Below are 13432 nucleotides of genomic sequence, written 5' to 3' on the forward strand. Positions count from 1 at the left end.
TGTACTCAGCACTGGTGAGGCCACACCTCAACTCCTGTGTTCAGTTTTGGGGCCCTCACTACAAGAAAGACATTGAGGTGCTGGAGAGTGTCCAGAGAAGGGCAGTAGAGCTGGGGAAGGTCTGGAGCACAGCCCTGTGAAGAGCAGCTGGGGGTGTTTAGCCTGGAGGAAAGGAGGCTCAGGGGAAACCTTATCACTCTCTACAATTCCCTGAAAGGAGGCTGTAGAGGAGATGGCCTCAAGTTGTGCCAGGTGAGGTTTAGATGGATATTAGGAAAAATTTATTCACTGAAAGAATTGTCAAATATTGTTGTAGACTGCCTAGGGAAATGGTGGAGTCGCCAGTCTTGGAGATATTTAAGAGATCTGCAGACACGGTAGCCTAGGGCCATGGTTTAGTGGCACTTGGCACTGCTAGGTTAAGAGTTGGACTCCATGGTCTTAAAGGTTTTTTCCAACCTAAACAATTCTATGAAGTACATGAATGACAAAAAATATAAAGCTCACGCCTCCAACCTTTAGTTGCATAACTAGTTAGGAGTTGAGCATATATTCCAATAGCTTTCATTTCTCCTACATATGTGATGTATCATTTCTTCCTGCAGGAATAAGGCATGCATAAATAGGCCAATGTGAAATTAATACAAAAAGCCAGTGAACCCTAAAACATTCTTGAAAAGAAACTAACTTTGCATAACTCCTTAATGGAAGGTAGTAATTATATGAGAAATTACATTAAGAATTATATGGAAAGTTCAAAGCCACCATGCACTTCTGGATACCAGTAGGATTGTATAAAAATGCAGTACCCTTGCAACTCCCATATGTCAAAACTCTATTGTTAATTAAGTATGTATTTATCTTTTTAAATTGCTGGGTATTTTTGGAGTGCTGGAGACAGCAACTAAAAGCATAAAAGCTGCTGTCCCTGCTAAGGTGTTTAGAGTGATAAGTTCCTGGAAAGGTGCATAGCTGATTTAAAGAGTGCTGGGATAAAAGTCGACATTGGTAAAAAATGTTTCCTTAATAGCAGAAAGCACCTTTAAAAATCTAAATAACTTAAATTACTTATTTTTGGAAAGGAAGTCAATATTTCTTATGTGTCAGCTTTATCATCTCTTGAAAACAGGGTGTTTGGCTTCAGGAAAATCTCTGTTATCATTAAAGGCATTGATTCTGTCTTCTTGAGTTTTAATATTTTAATGATCTTTTGAACAAAAATTGTCAGTGCCAGTCCTCCAAGGAGAAATTTGAAGTAAAAGATTTCATATTGAAAAATGGAAAGGAAGGCTTTGCTTCAGGATTTGAAGGAGTGGAATTTTCAATGGATTCTCTACACTTCAAACCAAAAGCCACAAAAATAATTCAACATTTTGTAATTATTGCCTGAAGAGATGTCCTTTTATTGGCCATGCCATTTTTTTGTGCATAATGAAAAATAGAGCTCTTACTGTATTATGAAAATATGAAGTTAGTCTAAAATAGTACTTAGATCTTTTTTAGGAAAAAAGGCATCTAGAAGATGCCTAGAAGGTAATTTCTTACTCTGTCTCACAAGTAGTATGGCTGTTTTTTTTGTGGATTTAGTTATGGGAACAATTAAAAGTGAAAAGTCTTCAAGTCAAAAGACTGAAATTAGTATTGATATTTTAGCAGATTATTTGCATATGAAGTCATGCTTCTGTCATTTACAGAGACTTTAAAAATATGCAGAATTTTGTTTGGGAATATTAACGAGAATCTTACATTTTCATCTGCTATCTTATTTTGTTAGGATTCTGTGTGTCTCTACTTCTCAGCGTGGCCACATTTGATTTTCCACTTTTTCTGAGCCAAAATACTACCAGTTAGCATGTTTGGATGTATTTTATATTATGCAAAGTGAATTGAAGCTTTCTAAACCGAATTTTCTTCCTCCCTCATCCAGTGTGGCAATAATGTCATTTGTTCCCCACATAAACCTTTTTACCTGTGACAGTGAGTCATATGCTTTGTGCCTTCGTACAGCAGTGTGAGAGATGATTTGTTTATCTAATTTCTTATCTCTTCCTTCTTCACCTTGAATGAACTCTGCACCTGTGCTGCTTCTGGTTTCATAATCTGTGGTCGCATGATGGGAAACAAATGATCAAAACTAGAGAACAAGTGGTTCCAATAATATAATTGTTTTAGAAGCTTTGGCAAATGTTCTTCCTCTTTCTCTGACAGTAGTGTGTTTTGTTGTAAACATTTATGTAGTTGAGTTGCCAAGATATTGCATCTATTGAAGATGCCCAACATCCTTACTCCATCAGCCTACAGCTGAGAGCTTCCCCAGGGCTACATTATTGGGGGAAGGGTGCAGTTACCCTGTTTCTTCTCCTCTCCCTTGCTTTTATCTGTGGATAGGGTGAAAAGCAGAGAAGGGAAAAAAAATTGAAAAATATGAAAATATTCAAACTGCAATAAATTCTTTCATTCAAGCAAGAATCACAAAATTGAGAGAAGGATGTTTCCTGCTCTCCATGTGACAGACAACACTAGAGAAATATCATTCTGAAAGCTGCTTATTTCCCTTTACTTTTTTTTTTGTAAAGAAAGATGGCTGTAATTATTACACTTAGTTATCTGTGTTTATCTTTAGGTCTTCAATAAGCTTATCAGGAGATACAAATATCTGGAGAAAGCATTTGAAGATGAAATAAAAAAGGTAATGTTGATGGCAGTCTTTACTGGAATGATAATATTTTTACTATATTTCTAATATAATTGTATATGTACAAATGTGATGCTGCTAGGTGTTTTATTTAGCTCTTCTGGAAAAGAGGATGGAATCTACAGGAGGCAGCTTTACTCTGCAAATTCAGCTCTGTGGGAATACTGCAGGAAACACTTGATGTAGCGTATTTCTGAATTAATGAATCCTTTGGTTGCTCTGACCAAACTCACTTTCTTATTCCAGACTTTTTTGTGCAAAATTTTGATACACTTTGGGGTATTCTTCTTAATGAGAAGTGGTATTACTGGCCTGCAAATAGAACATCTCTCTGGTTTTTTCAAAAAAATAAATGCAAATCTGCTATGGAGAATGTCTCTTGGTGTAAGAGTATTAAACCTCTCCTGGACTGTGGAATGAATCCTAACCACAAGGTTTTTTGTATTTGGGGCCACAGATATGTGGATATGTAAAATAAAGTCCTCACCAGTGGCAGAGTGCTCAGGATTTGCCTGTTAGACTACTGTAGACAAATAGCCTGTGGCTATTTGTGGATACTGTTTTGTTTTGTGATACTGAATTCTAAGGAGACAAGAAAAGCCAGAGTAAAAATGTTTGAAAAACAGCATACAGATTTATTTTGTCTATTTTGATCTCCTAGTAACTGATGTAAATATCTTTTTCTAATGGTCTGAATAAGTAATAAACACTGTACTGTCCTGTAACTTAACATGCTGGTAGTGGCAAAACCTGTCCCATGACTAAAGTATCATGTTTGTTAAACATAAAAATGTTTTTCCATATTATTTAAACATTAGAAAGGTTGCTGCAAGGGTCAAATGAGGGCACATTTGGAGCTTGGTACCTCACCAGCACTTCTTGTACCTGAATTAATTTGGCTTTGATTTATACATTCTTGCTCATACAGGAAATTATTTTTACACTTGTGGCCAGCATGCCTATCAACTGATGCTGATTACTCAGTACATCATTCTAAAGACCTAAATTTACCTCTATCCCCACATAAATCTAATGTTCCTGCTGTTAATTACTGTAATCACTGACATGAGAAGCGCTGACTCACAGCATTCAAGTTTCAGAGAGTGCTCAGCATATTAAGCAAATGCCATGTCAATTCAAGCTGCCTCCGCTCATTTCTGTAACTTGCTAGGCTTTGCATCCTCTTAAACTTTCAAAAGTTCACTTTGCACTCTTAGTGACAAAATGAGACTATGGCACCTCCACTGCCATTGCCCTTAAGACTTTTGAGGACTACTTGTAGATGCATTTTGCTTACCTTTTCCCTCCCCTTGCTTGTGTGAATTCACAAAATGGCTGTTTTCTCATGTATGAGGCTGCAGGATTTTTAACCACTTAATCCTTTAATCCCTGCATGGTGTAATTTGTACAGGAGTAGCTGCCCATGGAGGTCCAGAAGATAGATACATTTGTATTTCCAGAAGGTGTTTCTGCTAGACCAAAGATGGCTGCAGTCAGTCAGTGATTAGATATGTAAGAGAGTGACTCAATGACGTGTTTTTTTGCGGGTCATTGTCCCAGCAATGAAAGTGATGTTTCTGGTAGACTCATCAGGCAGATAGAGCACTTGGGGGAAAATCAGCTCTTCTCATAGAAAAAGGCATGCCAAAAAAAACCAAGGCAATACCAGCAGTTTCACGCCAAAGAAGCAGATGCTGTCAGTGGGACTTTTCTTTCAAGAGAGCTTATCTTAGATAGCAGTATTTGCACAAGTATTTGCTTTATGTTTTCTGGATCACAACTTTCTCATTAGGACATTATTTTCTACCATCTTTCCCCTCTTTGTCTGCTTCTAGCTTTCAGTTGTTTTATTTCTTACCTCTCTCTCCTCAGAATTGCCAGTTACTCATTTTTCTAATGGCATAAGCAAACCATATATCTAAAGTTTTACATCTAAGTTAGTTTGTGCAAGCAATTTCAACAGATGATGTTTAGATGCATTGCTCACTTGCTGTGTTTTGATGTAGGCACTTTAAGTTAGTATGAACATGGCCCAATGTACTGGCATAGGCCCATGACATTTTGCAATAATTTCAGTAAAATTTTAAGTTCCAAACTTGTGTTCTTCTTTCTCTACATATGTATTTCCTTGGATGAAGAATGCAGTTATTATCTGTCTATCTAATATGTTTGCATGCTTAGGTAATTTTCTATATAAACTTTTTAATATTAGAATTGGGATAAAGTACAGATAATTTTTTTTTTGTCTTAACAGTGGTAAATATTACTGAGTCATAAGAGAATGTCTGAAGTGCTGGAAGATGTTGTGACGTCCACTATTTGTGTTCCTATTTTCCTAATGAAAGAACTGTAAATTAAGCTAGGAATTAGGAAATAAGAGGAGAATAACATTCTGTGATTGAATAGGGAGTGAGCAGAGTCAGCTGAATGAAAGGCAAGAATCAGTCAGCAGATATCTGTTGCTATATTAGCTGCCTTCTCCATTGCTGACAATTCAGCTGTCTGCAGATGAGACAAACTGTCAGCAACAGACCGGTTCAGATAATGAAGACATAAAAAGACACCATGCTCCCTGTGTGGGTAAAGTTCCTTAATTTTCAGCATTTAAGATTTCTGGATCACAAGAGGTGATCAGAAGCACTTGTTTTTCTTGTATGCTTTTTAATGTTCCATGAATGTGTTTATTTGTGCGCATCTTCTGTGCCCAGAAATTGTACTTAAGACTTTTTCTTTAATGACAAAAACAACATGGAACATCACATGAGGCCTGGTCTTGTGCTTATTAGGTATCTGAATTTCTGCTTATATAATGAGAGTTCTTATAGATATCGCAGAAATACAAAATAATGAGCCAGAGCTGCCCTTTTTATGCCTGGAACCAGTTTGTATCTAACGAAAGCAGTAATGTCTGTGCTTGGCTAACAGCAGGGAAGCGTTAGCTTGGAGAATGTTCTGTGGGTGGTTGGGAACTATTCTGAAGTGTCTTGGACATTTTGTGACTTCCCTACTGAGGTTTTTAATTGCGATGCAGAAAGGAGAGTGCTTAAATTAATCAGCAATAAAAATCTGAAGTAACAATTTTGAACTGAAATTTAAGTTCAGTTTCATGGTTTTTAAAATGGATTTATGAAAGATTTGGGTTTTCCTATCACTCAGTCTCCCCCTTAAACTATGTTTCACAACTGCTGGAAAGTATAGAGTTGTATTCTTAAGCAGTAGAAAAGGATAAGTTTAGGTTTGAGCTGCTTTTGAAAAATATTAGTAAAACAAAATTAGGCAAGTAGCATCAACAATACTTTAAGTAGCAAGGGATATGTAGAAGATAAAGGTTCTGTTTAAAACAGAATTTGACATGAATGGGTGTAACTGTTCATGATCTTCACATTACTGATAAAAGAATGGAGGCTGTAGCTCAGAAGTATATTAGACCTGGTCTGTTATGTTAAAGTGGTCAGTGTGACCACTTTCTAATCAAAATCCTCATCTATTGGTTATTTAGAAGCAAAAGAAAAATTATTTAAGTGGGGTACACAAATCTGAAGCTGTTTCCTCTTTATTAACAGTCTCAGTACTTCCAGGAAACAGGTCTAATTCTGATTTTTTTTTTTCTTGTGCAGATCTCATTTTAGTACAGTATTATTGATAAAGCTTGTATAAAGAAAGTTTTAAATCCACAGGCTTCCAGTTTACACTAGGATTATACTGAAATTCTGTAAGAATGTTCTCTTTTCCATTAAATGCGACCCTGAAGTTCCTTTGCCTGCACCATTATACACACCAGTTAGTTGCTGCATTTGGAAATACAGCACATCATTTGTTTCTCAGACATATATTTAGAAATAGTAACTCCATTCTTCTGCATCCCGAATTTTCATGCATTTTGTGGTTGAGTCACAGTTTGCTGAAATAAAATTACACCTTGAGATTTGGTAGTTTCATAATTGTTCTTTTAAGCTAAAAGTGTATGTTGCAGTCATTTGGCTGAAGCCCACTGAAAAAAATTCCAAGTGATTTGTCTATGGCTGAGTCATTGAGTCCTGTGTAAGCTGTAATTTAAAGCTGATGTTATTATGTAAGTACTATCGTATGAATGAGGTTTTTGTTCAGTTCTGTTCACTGATGCAGAGCAGAACTATTCATAAAACACTGCATGAGATTTAATAACTTCTTTAGTTACCTGGATTTTTAAAACATCACTGCATTCAGAAAGTTTTACATTTGTTGATAAACTGCTTGGCTATCTCAGAGAAGATCTCTCACTGTCCATGGTAACAAACAAGGACAGGGACATGTGTCATATTCTGTCCTTTTGTATGGGTAGAATCTGATAATTAAGAAATACCCTAATGTGGAAACCTGGTGAGAATTTTCTATCAAAACAAACTGTTTTGCTGTAATTGCATTTGTTGCTCATGTAGAAAATAAAAAAGGGTGTCCTGAGAGCAGAAGGTCAGGACATCCTTTTGGAGGAGTGCCATTTGTTATTCCTTATGAAGGAAAAATTAGTGTTCTTTTTAACTGCAGAAAATTGTATCTGCAGTACTCTCTTTTTTTCCCTTCTTCTGTGGCGATGGTAAATTTGTAAGCTAGCATCTGATGGAATCAGCAGCTTTTTGCATTGAATGAAGCTGTCCTTCATTGTCTCACCTCTTTTTTCCCCATCACCCATATTGTGATCACTAACAACACATTAAGAAAATGTTATTGTTAACAGTAATGCCATTGACAAAATCTGATTCTGCATGGCTTTTTTTTCTGATATAAAGGAAAAAGGGCATAATGTACTTCATCAATATGCTCTCAAGTCAATAATTTTAACATCTGAAATTAAGATTTTAAAAATACTTAATTGCCAGTTTTAGAATTAAAAGGTGTATATGTAGTTCAGATCTTCCAAGATGATGAGATTTGTAATTTTTTCTCAAGTTATTTGTTTTCTCTTGTAATTAGTACTGGGAATGGCAAGGTCTTAAATCAGCCTGTGTTCCTGTCTGTCCTGTGTTGGCTTTATCAATAGTGTCTGAACTTGAAATATAATTATTATTTCAGTCAGTAGAAAAATCTGTTGTAATTGTGCTGTGTTCCCTTCCCTAAAAGAAAACCAGAAAATGTTCCCCATCCTTTTTATTGTTTGCATCCGCAATAGTTTTCAAAAGCTAGAAAACAAAGTGCAACTCTGTGTGGCTTAGCTGGAAGTCTGAAGATGTGAATAGGTAGGCTCCTGTCTGTGATCCTGTAATTTCTGTGTGTCTCAAGCCTGTGCCAAGTACTTTTATCTTTACACATGCATACATATATTTGGAGAAGACAGGTCTTTTATACCAGACTAAATCCATATTCCCCACAGAATCATAGAATGGCTTAGGCTGGACCTTAAAGCATCATGGAATGGCTTTGGACCTTAAAGACCATCTAGCTCCAAACCCCCTGCTATGGGCAGGGACACATTTTACTAGACCAGGTTGCTCAGAGCTCCATCCAACGTGGTTTTGAACACTGCCAGGGATGGGGCATCTACAACTTCTCTGGCAACCTATCCCAAAGCCTTGCCACCCTCACAGTAAAGATTTCTTTCTAATATCTAATGTAAACAAGCTTTGTTTCAGTTTGAAGCCATTCCCCCTTTTGCTGTCAGTATCTGCTCTTGTAAATAGTCTCTACATTTTTTTTTTGCAGGCTCCCTTTCAGGTACTATCTTGTGTTCTTAGAGAAAGTGAAATTACAAGGGATCAGTGAAATGACACTGTCATGCTTCTGGGTAGATTTTGATGTGATTGCTGTAATTTGTATTGAGACTTCTCAAGAAATAAGAAATAAAACTATTAATATTACTTTCTGCCTGTTGTCCACCTGTGCCTCAAATAAATACTTTTTCTTTTCTTGTCTGGCCCACAGCTCCTGTTGTTTCTTAAAGCCTTTACTGAGACGGAGCAGACAAAACTGGCAATGCTTTCTGGCATCCTGTTAGCCAATGGGACTCTTCCTGCTACAATTTTAACAAGCCTCTTCACTGACAATATAGTCAAAGAAGGTAATTTTCCATATCTTTTTTCTTATCTTAGCTTTTTTATACAAGATGTATTTTATTGCAATGTATTATATATGTTGCAATAAAATGTAAGTTGGACACTTGTGAATGTACAACAGATTCGGTATTTTAAAGCAGAAGCATAAGCAGACAGCAGTGTCCGTCATACTTTGTGAAATCTTGTAAGAGGCCAATCAGACAGAAAAAAGCCACAAAACAAAAACAAACCCCAAAGGATTTATGGTTTTTTGGAAGTCATACTTGTGTATGCAAAGTTGTAGAATTTATGTATTATTGTGGTACTGTAAAGGTGTGAAGTATAATATCTGTTCCTGAGATAGGTCTGGCATTTCTTCAAGTGTTGCTAATATCTTGTGAGTGAGAAGTGAAACAGATCACATGTAGGTCAAGAAGGAAAATCAATCCCTCATTTTGCCTTCATACTAGTAGTGATCAGTGACTGATAAACTTTCTCATGAATTTGTGTTTATTATATGATGAGTAAACTAGTTCTTTCAGTCTTAAGGTACAATGCCTTTTTGAGATTACTTTAAGGATTTTTGTTATATATTTATAGCCATGTACCTTGGAGTCCTGATTTTACAACTACTTTCTCAACAATTTCTTTCTCTGACAGTTCTGACTACCTGGCATGACTGCAAATGTAGTGGTAGTGTTGAACAGTTTTCATGACCTTTTTTTGGTTTTGTTAAAGAGTTATATATTAGCTAAAATGTATTCTAATTTTCATTAGAAAAAAAATTATTCTAACTTCATGTTCTCATTTGCAGCATGCAAATTACATTTGTTTCTAAATGCTGCAGAAAAAAAAAAAAGGCACAGCTGCAGCTTTGCTCTGCCATCACTCATGGCTTTTGAAATCAGAATTAAACTAGGAAAAATCTCAAACAAAAGCACTAATCCATGTTTTTAGGATGATTGTCTGCAATGCGTTTAAATTAAAGTCTTCCTAGTTATGGGAGACAAGAGGCATTGGAAAACCCAAATTTTTAAAAATCATGGAAATTGTTATATTTTAAATTTAGCATTTTAAGAATACAATTCTTATTTGCATTATGAACTTACATTTGCATTATGAACTTACAGTTCTGGGAGCCCTAAACTTTTGTCAGAGCTTACATATACTTTTAGTTCTTGGTTTATATATACTAAAAATGCATCCATGACAGCATTTGAGGAAAGATTGTTCAGTCAGTATCCTGGGGTAGATATTATATGCAAGAATAATTGAAGATGCAAAGATAGTTTAAAAATAGGGATCAAAGCAAGGTAAAACAAGTAGATCATACATGAATAAACTCGAACATTTCTTTGATTTACCAAAAAACAATGCTGCAGGCAGGTGAGGTTAAAATGCATGAGGAAACAGGTGAGCTAAGGGACTTGTTGATCAGCATGGGACTTGTAACATTGGCTAAGAAATGGCTGAAAGTGAGATAAGGGTAGATTGTGTGGACAGGAGATTTGTCAATTTTGAGTGCAAATAGCTAATTTTTAGATTACCAAATTTCAGTGTTGTCACTACTTTTGCTGTTATATATAGTTGGAAAACAAAATATTTTTTTGTGGATTGCTGACATACTTATAGTAGAGACAGAGAAAGGTGTAGGTGGTGGTGGAATCTTGCCAGGGTTAAGTGTACCCTTCTTGTCCCCTGTGCTGGCAAAGTAATGCAAATGCAAAGAGCAGCTAATGGGGTTAGTCAATAAAATAAATTACTGAAATTACTTTCTGCAAGTAAGAGGGGGAAAAGCATGAAGCAAGCAAAAAGAGAAGACCTGTTTAAAGAGTGGCAGCATATGTACAGAGTATAGGAACAGGCCAGTGAGAAATTTGGACTGTAAATGAGAATTAAGTTTGAAAATATGTGGGTAGTGAAGCCCTACAACAACCTCCCCCTGCAATGGTGTAATCCCAGGCAGCAGTCAAGCCCCACACAGCTGCTCACTCACTCCCACACCAGCAGGATCAAGGAGAGAATGGGAGGGGTAAAATCTGGAGAACTCATGGGTTGAGATAAAGACAGTTTAATGGGGAAAGGAAAAGTTGCACACACACAGAAAGCAAAACAAGGAATTGGTTCACTGCTTCCCATGGACAGGTGTTCAGTCACCTTCAGGAGAGCAAGGTGCCATCACATGTAATGGGTACTTAGGCAGACTCTTAAAATGTTCCCTCCTTCTTGATTCTTCTCCCCACTTCATATACTGAGCATGATGTCATATGGTCTGAAATATCCCTGTGGTCAGCTGGGGTCATCTGTCCCAGTTGTGTCTCCTCCCAACTTCCTTACCAGCATGGCAGTTGGAAAAGATAAAAAGGTCTTGGCTCTTTGTAAGCCCTGCTCAGCAATAACAAAAATGTATCTGTATTATCAAACCAGTGTTCAGCATAAATCCAAAATAAAGCCCCATACAGCCACTGTGAAAAAAATTAACTCTACCCCAGCTGAAAACAGCACACTCTCTAATACTGATACTGGCATAAAACTTTGTTTCGTTTTAAGCTAAAACTAGAAAAAATGGGTACTATATGATCATGCTTGGTGACAGAGACCATTCCATTCAATTTTGGTATTAAGCATGTAAATGCACGGATATGCTGAAGTGTGTTTGCAGTGGAAGTTATGCTTAAGTCACCTACTGGTTGACCAGGCTTTGTTAATCTTGGTTAGTCAGCTTGCAGCATTTAGGATTGCTGCATCATATCCAACATGTAAAACAAGCCCAAAGAAGTATTTGCAGGCCTCTCTTGGCCTGGCATGGTGTATCCCTGGTTCCGTACAGTACTTCTCTAAGGATCACATCTTATGACTAAGCTCCTGAAATAAGCTTGCCAAAACTGCCATAACAGTCAAGATGTGTAAAGTCAGTGAACTTTACAGTGGTCTGGGAATAGTCTCTTCTGTTCTTGTTTGGTGACTCATTTAGTCAAAGTATCCCAGAAATAAATATAATGAATATCTATCTGTAAAGTGGCTAAGAGCGATGAAGCTCTTTCTTACTAATAGGTCCCATGTAGCTCTAAGAGCTTCTGGACCATCTGGAGGTGAGACAGAAAACTACAGTAACCAGCTGTAGCCTAGGATTGTGCTTTTCCTTATGCATTACCATTACCACTGCCTTCAATAGCCCTGATGCTGGTATGAGTGTAGTATGGAGAATCATAACTGACCTACAGGCAGCCTTCTTCAAGGATGAGCTCCATCTCCGAGACCTTTCAGCTTCCTTCAGCTCCCTGCACTTGCAGTGGAGAATCTGAAGCAGTCATGGTGGTGGTGGAAATAGGAGGTGTAGGCTTAATGGTTTATTAACGCCCCTGGGAAATCCACAGCTAGTGGAGGTAGAGTTCGTTTGATTTAATACACAAAATATTAAGTTTTGCCTTGAGGAAGGAATTTTTTCATTTAAACTAGTGTTTGTGCCTGGTACAACTGGCTACTAAATACCTCTTAGGAGGACATAGTACTATCAGTCACCTTGAAGTTGCAAAGTTATTTAACCCTATTCCAGGATTTGCTAAAAAAACATTTGAATACATGTTTTTTTAGTTCTTGTTCTTGATTATCCTATATTGCTTTGTGCCTTTGTTTCCTATCAATTTAATGCATAGTTTTTCCTCTTGCATTGTACTCAGTCTGTGAATTGGGAATGTAAGAAAAATAATTGCAAAGAAAATCTTTGAACAACTGAATGGAGATGGGCAATACCAAATGAAAAGATTTTCAAACAATCTAGCATAATTCAGAAAACTAATTTTGCATTAAAGAAGAAAATAGGCATTTCAGCTCTACGTGTTTGTTTCTGTTGTCATAAATGTATTTTCATTCCACGGTCTTGTAACTTTTTTGTAACCTTGAACTTCTTATAGTCAACTCTAATTTATGTTGAAAATTGCTGAAACATGTTTTGTGCTTTTCTCTAATAGGGATTGCAGCCTCTTTTGCTGTAAAGCTTTTTAAAGCATGGATGGCAGAGAAAGATGCCAATTCTGTTACCTCTGCTTTAAGAAAAGCCAACCTCGATAAGAGATTGCTAGTAAGTACAATATATTTTCTTTATAATCTTTATCTCTCCCAGGGAAAAAGAAGAAAATGAAATGCAGATGGTAGCTTGCTGTAAGCATGTTAACTCCCCCTCAGACTCTGTTAGCGTTTCTAAAATGTTTTGAAACACAGCAATATTGTTATGGCTGTAGCATTGATACAGGTTCAGGAATACTAAGTATCACATGTTTTTACATTCTGTCTGTATTTTTCCTGTAGTCAGATGCCTTCTGAGAGACTGTATATATGGGGCTTGGGAATTAAATAAATGGGTTTTTTTTTTCTAACCACTGCTAACAAAATGTACCAGCAAATGGGCATGAGCAGCTCTGTTTCTTTAAATAGGTTTTCCTTTTGCAAATGGTATATAAAGTATAAGGAGTTAGATTTGAATGTAAATTTCTGAAGCAGCAGTGTTTAAATAGTATAGTAAATTAATAGTAAGCTAATTTTCTGCAGCAGTGGCCATCTAGGTAGCATAAGTGGTCCTGCAGTGGTGACAGCAGACCTAGTATGTACAGTGCAGAAGGCTTTTCTTTCAGCTTTAGGACTCAAAACCTGTAGCAAGATACAGGTTATGGGTTTTTAGCAAGATATTCAGAGAATATATGAATATGTAGCAATTTCATGTGCCTTTTTTTCC

The 13432-nt window shown here is 36.7% G+C and overlaps 1 protein-coding gene across 3 annotated transcripts in view; it reads left to right on the top strand.

Moving 5' to 3' along the window:
* The window catches only part of BZW2 (basic leucine zipper and W2 domains 2), a 56521-nt gene that overhangs the window by 28354 nt on the left and 14735 nt on the right, over positions 1 to 13432 (top strand). For all 3 annotated transcript variants that reach the window (XM_053998423.1, XM_053998432.1, XM_053998440.1), the window contains exons 5-7: positions 2624 to 2689; positions 8591 to 8726; positions 12672 to 12781. In XM_053998423.1, the coding sequence (XP_053854398.1) occupies positions 2624 to 2689; positions 8591 to 8726; positions 12672 to 12781 (312 nt within the window). The remainder of the gene's footprint in view (positions 1 to 2623; positions 2690 to 8590; positions 8727 to 12671; positions 12782 to 13432) is intronic.

The sequence above is a fragment of the Vidua macroura genome, chromosome 1, assembly GCF_024509145.1.
Source record: "Vidua macroura isolate BioBank_ID:100142 chromosome 1, ASM2450914v1, whole genome shotgun sequence".
Classification (NCBI taxonomy): domain Eukaryota; kingdom Metazoa; phylum Chordata; class Aves; order Passeriformes; family Viduidae; genus Vidua; species Vidua macroura.